At 38.0% G+C, this 11,370-nt stretch overlaps 1 protein-coding gene across 2 annotated transcripts in view; it reads left to right on the top strand.

Annotated features, from left to right (window-relative positions):
• Positions 1-488: 488 nt before the first annotated feature.
• The window catches only part of LOC124278830 (suppressor APC domain-containing protein 2-like), a 38,376-nt gene continuing 27,494 nt past the window's right edge, over positions 489-11,370 (top strand). The window contains exons 1-2 of one of the 2 annotated variants that reach the window (XM_046714604.1): positions 489-1,308; positions 6,123-6,167. In XM_046714604.1, coding sequence (XP_046570560.1) covers positions 552-1,308; positions 6,123-6,167 — 802 coding nt within the window. In that variant the 5' untranslated portion in view covers positions 489-551. The remainder of the gene's footprint in view (positions 1,309-6,122; positions 6,168-11,370) is intronic. The other variant, XM_046714605.1, reaches the window with a different exon arrangement.

Below are 11,370 nucleotides of genomic sequence, written 5' to 3'. Positions count from 1 at the left end.
TCATATTTAATCTGTGGTGTGTGTGCGTTTTTAATGTGGATACATTTCCTTCTCTATCATTGTATATTAGAAATACCGATTGCTAGGCGTAACTCAGTAAGGGTCTAAAATGGAGTAAGGGCTATAAATATCAAATGTCAGCAAGTTATGACAATGTACAAGGTTAGATTCTTTTTTCTTCAAAATCCACAAGTTATATATAAAATCAGGTTAAAGAATGTTTCGATTTCTTAAAAAGTATAGAGACAATTCATTCGTGTTTTTATTGCTTGTACCAGTGCCTTACTCCCTGTACGGACAATGTAGACCTTGTATACGATCTCAAGCAGTTTGGATTCTGCGGTATTCTGTTTATCTACAAACAATCCAATCAACAGATAGATGAAAGCACATGTTAAGTCCCCGCCAGGTAACCAATCAACAGCGGCGTAAGGGCGCGTACCGACTTTTATGGACCAATCAGATTACGTATTACGTATAGTTGACAAGTCTTCGAAAGCAGATGATGGCTCCAGGTGAACGGAAGAAATACTGACCAATTTATTTTCAAAATGTCGGTGTCGGACAATACAGAGACAATTGACGGGCTTCCCAAGCAGTTTGTTTCATCTTTGAGGATACTATTTGAGATTTTGGACGAGGGTCGGAGTGGATATGTTCGTTTGTGTGACATCGAGTCGAGGTGGAGCGAAAATGGAGTCAAAGGCTTACCCACAGGTGTCGTCGAGGCTTTGAGAAAAGTCACCCCGTCTGACGGTTTATTGAGCTTTAGTAAGTTTGTGTCCGGTTTGAGATTAGCGTTATTGAAAAATAAGCCTCTCATAAACCACGGCGGAAAGGAGAACCGCGGCCCCAGTCCCCACATCCCAAGGGGTGACGCCCCTAGAGGGAGGGGGGACGCACCCCAACGAGGACACTCACAACCCCCTCCCCAAACCACGAGGGGGTACACGTCTCAGGCCCCAACTGCAACTGCTACAGTTAAACCTAACAATGCCGCTAATACGAATTTTAGAAGGGGCTATGGACACCCATCTCATAGCGAAAATATTTATAACAGTACACACGAGTTGTACCGGGTGCCTCCCCGACCCGAGCGGCCCTCACAGTATAGGAAATCGGGGGATTTGGCACCCCCAGACGTACCACCGAGGGAGAAATCAAAAGGGGGGCGTGTGTTGAATGAACTTAAAAACTGGCAGCGAGAACGTTCAAGTGCGAGTGCTGAGCCCAGAGATCCGAGATTACAAACCAACACAGACAAAGTAGCATCTACTAACAGCAGAGTCGACCAGTATGCTATTTATGGTGAGTAACTTTACTGGAATATTAAAACAAAAACAAGAGTCACTTCAAAATGGTCAAGAAAATATCATAATAACGGTTAAATTGTGTAAATGTATACGGTATATTGTATGAGTAGGTAGAATTTTATTTTTGGTTCAGTCAGTTGATTATTACAAGTAATATAGTATCTGCATAATCATTTGTTTTTGTGTGAACACATACCTGATTGATTTGGACAGTGGAAACTGTTTATTTAATGGGTTTAAGTGTGATCATGCTATGATGCAAATTTAGTTCCACTTAATGTTAACAACCTTTACTATAATACTCAACTTGAGATACGATTCATATATGTTCATTCTGGTAAGCAGCACCATATGCATGCTGGAATATCAAACCAGGTTGGTCCAGTTCTTGGTTTGATGACAGTATCAATACTCTGACATCATGCCATGATAGCAAGGTTGGTCCAGTTCTTGGTTTGATACCAAAGTGCCTATAATTTACCAAAGTGCTAAACGTCTGACCTGGAGCACTTTCGGCTTTCATCCCACACTAATTTAGCAGACAGTCTTGGAAATAATGTTCAGTGTTGCATTAAACTAAACTCACTTGGTCTTTTCCAATTCTTTGAATTAAGTATGTAAAAGCATGTTCTTGCATTCATTTTCTCAATCCATGAAGATCCGGGTTAGAATTGATCTCCAGTAACCCATGCTTGTCGTAAGAGGCGACTAACAGGATCGGGTGGTCAGGCTCAATGACTTGGTTGATGTCATTGTATCCCAATTTGTATAGATTGATGCTCATGTTGTTGATCACTGGATTGTCTGGTCCAGACTTGATTATTTACAGACTGCCACCATATAACTGGAATATTGCTGAGTGCGACATAGAACTAAACTCACTCACTCACTCTTCATGTGGTGTTTGCTGGGTTACATAACTTCAGTAACTCTAAGCTACATGTTTCATCTGCATAGACAGAAGCAAGACAACAGATATTCTTGGCACTCTTGTTTTCCCCTTAACATGACCATGATGACCGATGACCACAAAATGTGTATTTTCTAAAAATAATTAGAATATTAGGTGTCTCTGTACTTCTAACCTTGTTTACAGTGGAACAAGGTTCAAATGTGCACAGGGCTGTGGGGTAGCCTAGTGGTTAAAGTGTTCACTCATCACGCTGAAGACCCGGGTTCGATTCCCCACATGGGTGCAATATGTGAGGCCCATTTCTTGTGTCCCCAGCCATGATATTGCTGGAATATTGCTAAAAGCGGTGTAGAAACCATACTCACTCACTCACTCACTCAAATGTGCTCATTTGGTGGAAGGGTAGTCTGTGTCACAGTCCCTGAACTGCAGTATTTGCCGTCTGCCTGAAATGAAAGTGTTGAAACAGGTCTAGATTTCCTCAGTTGGTAGGGTAGCCTAGTGAGTAAAGCGTTGGCTCATCACGCCAAAGACCGGGTTCGATTCCCCACATGGGTACAATGTGTGAAGCCCATTTCTTGTGTCCCCCGCCGTGATGTTGCTGGAATATTGCTAAAACTAGTAAAAGCGGCGTAAAACCAAACTCACTCACTCACTCACTCACTCCTCAGGTTCACTTCTGAATCACCTTTCTCATTTAGGCTCCTTTTCAATTTAAAAGGAATTTGTTTCTATTAAAATTATTTATATTCAGAAATTAAGCATTAGTCTAGTTGAGGGATAGTTCCAAAACCTTGATTAGACCACGATTAGAGGGAATAAATACTATGGAAACAGAACAAGTCAGTTGGCTGTACCGGTGGTCATTGTCCAACAGCACATGACCATACATATATCTATTGTTCTGTCTGTCTCAGATATTGTCATGGCAACCCAATTGCATAGATCGATGCTCATGATGTTGACCACTGGTTTGTCTGGTCCAGACTCGAATATTTACATATACATGTAGCAGCAATATTGCTGAGTATGGCATCGAACAACAAACAATCCATAAGACACATCCAATACAAATCACAATAATCTTACATTTTTGAGACACCACAATGTTTTTCAGGACTTCCAGCTTGTCCAGTGAAAATATATTTTTGTGTTTAAAACCTGCGGCAAAATTATTTCATTTCAAGCACTTCCTTGATCAAATATTTAAAAACTGTAAAATCCTTGTCCCCATCGTAGGAAAAAATTGTAAATCCTAGGCCCCACCATAGGATATCAAATTTCAGTCCAATAGCATGGATAGTGTTCCAGCCTTAGGTCTTCCAACAAGTCATTTTGTCTCAGCCTGTCAAGGCCTGGTTAAACGAGGGAAGAAACTCGTCTCGCCCAATGTTTTTTGAAGGCACACATTTAAAACCATTTTATAACTTCAGCACCTCTTAATGACAGCAGAGTTTGTGGAGATGAGTCAACATGGAGAACGCTTGTAACATGTCGCTGCAACCTCTTCTCATGAACTGTTCGTAAATCAGTCATCCAGGGTAACCTAATATGAAGACTCTCTATCAGTTTACATTCTACAAGTAATAATCCAGAGTATCAACAGTCCTGCAGAATCCAGGGCAAACACACGGCTGGAATCTCACGCAAATAGTCTCCATGACAAAGATGAATTATTTCTCAGTTTCCTGTGGGTCTGTTGTGTGACGTCAAGTCACATATTGTACAACAGTTAAATGATAACTGCCACAGAACTTTCTTACGAATAGTGCTAAGTCATGTAGCCGTGCTTAATCTTGGGCCATGTTGGGCATGTTCGGTTTCTTTTATTAACATTCTTTAGATAATCACAATGTTGAGTTATCTTTCATTTTTTAGAAATTTCTTAGTCTCAAATTTCATTTAAATTATTTAATGGAATGAGGTTCAAATTTCTCATTATTAAATTTTGTCAATACTTACTTTTTGTTTTTTAACAATTTAAAAAACCCAACATGTCCATAATTTGCATTTGATTTTTTTCTGATTAAAAGAAATGTGGAAATAAGTAGTTTTTTTACCTTCATTTTGGAATGTATAAAGTTGAAAGTGAAATGTTTGCAGCTGCTGATTCCTTGAAAATACAGACTTTCTAGTTGTTTCCTATTCAAAATGAATAGCTGTCCTGTTGTCATTAAATTTTTCTACAGACAAAGTCAGACTCTATTGTCTTTGAAATGAAAACCTCATCGTCATGATCATAGTCAATGTCAAGTTATACTACTGAGTTTCATGTAAATACAATTTAGTTGAGTCTCCATCGGAATATCTCAGGGGTGGAAATAACTTTAAAATTGCTAGTGTACTCCGGTGCAGTGGCACATGTTAAGTCACTTGCCCTGATAATTTTTCCACTATACCAGTCGATTTTCTTGTTGATTTCTTAAATTAACGACATACCCGTAATTAACATTGGAATGTTAACTGGACACTGGTACAGTGTGATGTACAAATGTTCTTGCCCGACAAAAACACCCACTGGACTCGGACGTCAGGCAATGGGTTATTTCCACCCCTGTATCTTCTTGTGTTTTATCATGTAAGCATCCCCATTTGGGCGATTCTGGGAAACCCATGGCCAAGGTCGCCAGTTACTTACTGTGGTAATTTAAAGAGGCGACTTGAAGAATCAGGTGGTCAGGGTTATTAACATGGATGATAGCAGACAGACAGACCGATGTTTTATTCACGTCTCACCTCTTAATATAAAAATACAAACAGAATCTACTTACAGTGTCAGCTAACCAAAAGTGGGTTATGAGAGACAATGTAAAACGAAATGACAAAATATATTTACATAAAATAACAATACATTGCTTATCACAAATTGCATTAAAAGTATATAAGATAATTAAATATACATATATTGTAAAGGTATTTGTTAAAGATGAATTGTATAAAAGGATTATAAAACACACATGTCATTGTTTTCTGGTGAGGTGGATTGTTGTTCCAAACATCAGTCACTAGATTGTCTGGTCCAGTCTGTATTATATACAAGACTGCTGAAATAAGGCTGGAATATGGCTGAATGCAGCATTATACAACAAATGCAAATTAATTTCTAAGCCTGTACCAAACTTCTAGTGAAATATTCTTTGGTTAAGTAAGCCAAGTCTATTACAGCATTATGTCACGAGTAGATACTACTTAAAACTATAAAGAAGGACAAGTTGAGGCAAGTACACACTAAGTCTTTAACGAAGTGGTACTTAGCCATGGAAGACTTGAAACAAGCTGTAAAACTTCAAAGAAAATTAGAAAGATCCAAATTGCAAAATATTATATGGAAAAAAAAACTACCTGCCCAATTACTCAAAAGTTTATGCACCAAACACAGTTACACAAAGGACAATTTTTTCACCTGTCATGGCAGGTAGATAATGCAACCCAGCCTTCCAATTGTGGGGGCTATTTAACTTGTGTAAAGTAGTGTACAAATTTACTGTAATTTAAGCTACCTGATACGTCTTATGGGATAATTAGCGAGATAAAATATGATGCTTGTTAGTATTGTTTTATGATTGTATCTGTGTGTTTGAGTACAAGAGGAAAACATTGCAGACATTGTCTGATAGTGTTGTTGTTGAACCCATGAGTGGCACAACATGCCTGAAGCTATGTCTGCTGTGAATGGTCAGTAGGCAGAACATGCCCCAGGCTGAGTCCAACACAACGGCTTGCAATTAACAAACAAGCCTATTTCCATGACACACTGTCTTGAGATTGCTGTTCTTACACCTCCGAACACACGATCAGCTAATTGCATTCTAAGTCATTAATTAGTCATTAAACTGTCATGAAGTAAAAGGTCATAACGATCGTTTTAAACACGTCAAGCATTTTTGTTTTTACAGCTAAAGATCCTACCTATGAGGTAGCTCCAGAAAGATTAAACCGAGGTATTTTGAACTAGCTAATGTTAATGCTAGCTTTTGTTCACATGATCTATTGTTCTGTACTTTGGATTAGTTGGTAACAGTTTGAAATTCCCTGTCGCATCTTTACACTGGCTTGTTAACTTTGTTTTGTTTTGTTTTCAGTTGGTTAGACATTAGATTATGATTACGCAATGCCATTAAGCTATTTGATTCATTTTAAATAGAAAATTTGTACTTTGAGAATGTTAAATCATTAAATGGATAACTAGATAATGATTTATTATCATCATCATCATCATCAGCATCATCATTATCATCATCATCATCATCATCATCATCATCATCGTCAATGCAATTACATTACTAGATGGCTTTTGATGATTTATTAAAACAAATTTACGCATGATAAATCTTAATCTTGTCAAGTTAATAGAGAATAACATTAACACTAGGGTTTAGCTTTATCTCTAATAATTACATGTTATGTAGGTTTATGTTCATGCCGTTCAAAGGTTCTATGTTTATAATTTATATTAATAATTAAATCATGAGTTTGTTTCTTCTGCTTATGGTCTTGAACCATTATTGTAATCTTGCTAAAGTTGCTTACAGGTAACCATAGTAACAGGTGCTTATTTTTGCCTCTCTAATGCTTGATTTCTTATGGTGCTTACTCTATTTAACCACTCTCAGATAGGTGCTACAACATGTGGATACAGGTGCTTGTTTGAATGCTTATTGTATATTGACAAGGATCTTTACCTAGAAGTCGCTTGTTACATTGCTTCTGATTGTTATGTAACATCAGTGTCTCCTCCAGACAACAAAAGGGCAGGGTGAAGGTTCTACAGAAAAGGGCATCCTGGTTTGAAAAGGGCACAAACCACAATCAAAACCAAAACAAAATGATAAGATTCAGCCTCATTTATTGTCAGCTCCCTTAATGTCTTCATTTTGAATGTTTACAAATAAATACGCATTTGATAAATGTTATGAAAACAACATTCGCCACTTCCGCCAGGGGAGGTTAGTCGGTGATATTAAAATCTGGAAAATTACGCAAGTACGAAGACACGTTAATAAGGGCACAAGTAAAGTGCAGGGCGCTGTAAAAAAGGGCAGGGCACCATAAAAAAAGGGCAGGGCGCCAGAAAAAAAAGGGCAGGGCGCAGCGCGCTACTAAAACGCTCTGGAGGAAACACTTAACATTTCATATCATTCTCATGCTCATTATCATGATAACCTGATGAATATATTAACAGATTTACTTAGTACTTATTAAATCATGAGTTACTAAGATGTCTCACAGCTTGGGTACAACAGATTCAAAATACTCATTCAGATTATAATTTTTTACATGACATTCAATTTTAGAGCAGGGGAGTGGGCTAGCCTAATGGTTAAAGTGTCTGCTTGTCATGCTGTAGTCCCAGGTTTGATTCCCCACATGGGTACAATGTGTGAAGCCCATTTCTGGTGTCCTTTGCAGTGATATTGCTGGAATATTGCTTAAACTAAAAGCAGTGTAAAAACCATACTCACTCATTTAATTTTAGAGCACAAACAGAATTGATGGGAAAGAAGGAAGCATATTTTGGGATCCCATTGTACCATGAACAAAGTTGTGTGATGCACACTGTAGCAACAGGGTATCAGGGGGTTGTTTAGATGTAAATAGCAATAGACTTGAACTTGATTAAAAACATTTTATTCTATGATTGACAGACAGAAGTCAAGGTAAGTTTAGTTCTTATTTTCACAACACACTTTATCTGAACTTCTTACATGTCCAGTGAGCTTTCTATTTGAGGGCTAAAAACAGATGACAAATGATTTATTACAGTATTTTTGGAATATATTATTTTAAAATAATGTATGTATTCATTAAGAGACTGTTCATAATTTATGGCTGGGGTGTGTGTGTGTAAGATTTAATGGGAAAACCCATTTTGTTCTGGGTAGATAGTAGGTAATGACATGTATCACAGGCAAATAGTAGCGTAAATAGGGTTGCGCATCAAAGAGAAAATGACCAGTCTTCCCGTATGATGCGAGCAATGGTTGGCAACATGCTTCCCGCGCTCTGTTTAAATATATTTTAATGTCAAAATAAAATATCACGCATCATCAAGGCAGACACTCCATGTCCTCTCAGAGTTGTGCTCTCAGATTTCCAACCTCATATTTAATAATTACTCAAATATATTTAATTCAACATTTTCGGCATGTTCCAAATCGTTCTTCGCCTCCATTACCCTGCCAGCTTCAGGTTCAACGGAGTGAAGGAACAGGGGAGTTAAATTTAAATATGCTTTCATTTACCCGTTACGCCAGAAGTGTTTCTGTAGAATAAATGTTACGAAAATTCTAACAATAACGACGGCAGATAAGAAAAATAATCCCCAACAGTTTAACGGTGAAATTATACAATATGATATTTGTGTTTAATTTCTGCTTATTCTTGTTCCTTCACTCTGTTGAACCGGAAGCTGGCAGGGGTAATGGAGGCGAAGAACGATTTGACATGCCACAATTTGCTCTTAAAATGTTGAATTAAATATATTGTACGTGAGTAATTATTAAATATGAGGTTGGAAATCTGAGAGCACAACCCTGTGAGGAAATGGGTGTCTACCTTTGATGATGGCGATATTTTATTTTGATATTAAAAATATTTTTCGAACGAAGAAGCGAGGGAAGCACTTTGTTAACCTTTTGCTCACATATGGGAAGACTGGTCATTTCTCTTTTTACAACCCTATTTATTTACAATTTGCCTGTGCATGCACTATGGGGTGTCATTGATTTTGTACATGACATTCGGGGAAAAGGGGTGGGTTGGGGTAATTCACATTCATTCATTCATTCATTCATTCATTCATTCATTCATTCATTCATTCATTCATTCATTCATTCATTCATTCATTCATTCATTCATTCATTCATTCATTCATTCATTCATTCATTCATTCATTCATTCATTCATTCATTCATCACAACCCCACACCCCACCAGCCATAAATTATGAACTGTCCCTAATTGTGTTAGTTGTTGAATGCCACTGATTAGTTAAAATGGTATATACCTTTGTTCAGACCAAGGTTATAACATCATTAACTTAGTGCATAACACAAGGTGAATATATCTATTATCTCCCTGTGTGTGTAAAACAGCCTCCAGACATGCAGATCTGTTCAGATTACCTTGGTATAGACAGGTGAACTCTCTTTTTACAGCTAATGCATCCTTGGATGAAAAGAAAAGAGGATTGATAGAACAATAACATAAGATCTCCTAACCATGATAGCGTACATACCGTACTGACAAGCATTACACAAGAGGAGATGGAGGTATTGGGGCACATATCAATCATACTGCCTCAGGCTATCCTGCCCACCAGGAAATGTTCATTTCATTACACTTGTCAATTTCGTTATACATGTCGTGTCTGGGGATGTCTATCAGACAGCTGTTTGAGGGATGTAGGGTTGTTGTGTGACATGAATCCACTCTGAATCATGCATGAGTTATATTACTGTGATGTCAGCTTAATGTTGAAGTGAGTGAGTGAGTTGGGCTTAATCCTGCCTTGAACGATGAGTGAGTGAGTGAGTTGGGTTTTATGCCGCTTATAGCACTATCACGGAGGGGGACATCACAGGAGAACATCTTAGGCATCTAGCACTCTCATCTCCAAGTTTGAGTGAGTGGGTTTAGTTTTAAGCCGCTTTTAGCAATATTACAGCAGGGGACACCAGAAATGGGCTTCACACATTGTACCCATGTGGGGAATCAAACCGAGGAATTCAGTGTGATGAGTGAACGCCTTAACCACTAGGCTATCCCACCACCCCACTGCTTTGAACAAAATATTCCTGTTATGTCAACAAGGGTGTGGTAGCCTAATGGTTAAAGCGTTCTGTTGTCACGCTGAAGACCCGGGTTCGATTCCCCACATGGGTACAATGTGTGAAGCCCTTTTCTGGTGTCCACCGCCGCGATATTGCTGGAATATTGCTAAAAGCGGGATAACACTAAACCCACTCACTCAAACTTGGAGATGAGAGTGCTAGATGCCTCAGATGTTCTCCTGTGATGTATTCCCTCTCATTGTCTGTATATCTTCTCCACACACATACCACATGGACGGGAGACATATAGTATATGGCCAGGCTAGCTATTCTCGAAATGTTCGTACCCTTACGAATTTCTTAAGCCCATTCTTAACACATTGGCTACGATCAAAGTTAAGAATTCTTAGGGCTACGAACGTTTCAAGAATAAGGGCCCTGGTTCCCAATGACATTGACATTGTTCTCGCTATTGACGTCCCATCCTATTATGAGCCAAAAAATGTTTGTCAACGAAACTTTGCGTATGCATTGCTTATCATGTTTAACTGGTGCCTTTTTCTATTTTGAATATTTTCAAAAGTTTGTTTCGTTATGTTTCAATAAAAACAATTTGGACCTAACAACCAAGACATGTTCAAAGTGATGAATAGTTTTAATGAGACTACATGTGCAGTAACCACATGCTCAACTGCCTTTTTATATTTTGAAGTTTTAAATTTTTAATTTCTTGTTTCCATATGCTGTATATTACCGTAGATAAGCCAATATCATAGATAAGCCGACCCCCTAACAGGACCCTTAAAATCAGTATCAACATGGAATGTTTTGCACATAGGCCGACCCCCGCGATGGGGTATACAATTTGAACTTGGTCTCAAACAGGTTGTGTTTGTTTTTCCTCATAACTCTCCTTCTAAAGAATATTGCTGCAAGAAACCATTATCGGTACATCATTGTTTACAGGCTTTAACTTGCTAGAATGCTACTGTTGTTTTTGGACATACAAACAGTTGTGGTAACAACTTATACAAATGTTTTGAAAATTGGAAGACATGTTTCGATGACTAACAGCCAATTCTAATTAATGTTTCTATTCAACTGTAAATAGATTTTGATGTCTGCCACATTGATCATGTTAGATCTTGATCTTGACAGGGTGCTTGCATTCTGGCGCCAACACTGGGTGTGTGGCATCTCATGTTAGAAACAGTAGACAGTAATGAATTGATGCAGAGTAGGATTTTGAAGAAATGATAGTCATTTAATCAAGAAATTTATTTCTCTTCGTCATGAAGCTGTGTCAAATTGTCAAACTTGTGTGAGGTTATATACAAGGAAAACTGTGTGTGCTTAAGATTCATTTATATCAT

Source organism: Haliotis rubra, unplaced genomic scaffold (assembly GCF_003918875.1).
Source record: "Haliotis rubra isolate DU_JTF1 unplaced genomic scaffold, ASM391887v1 Scf242, whole genome shotgun sequence".
NCBI classification, from domain to species: Eukaryota; Metazoa; Mollusca; class Gastropoda; order Lepetellida; family Haliotidae; genus Haliotis; species Haliotis rubra.
The sequence above is the reverse complement of the archived record's forward strand: the minus strand, read 5'-3'. Positions and strand labels throughout refer to the sequence as shown.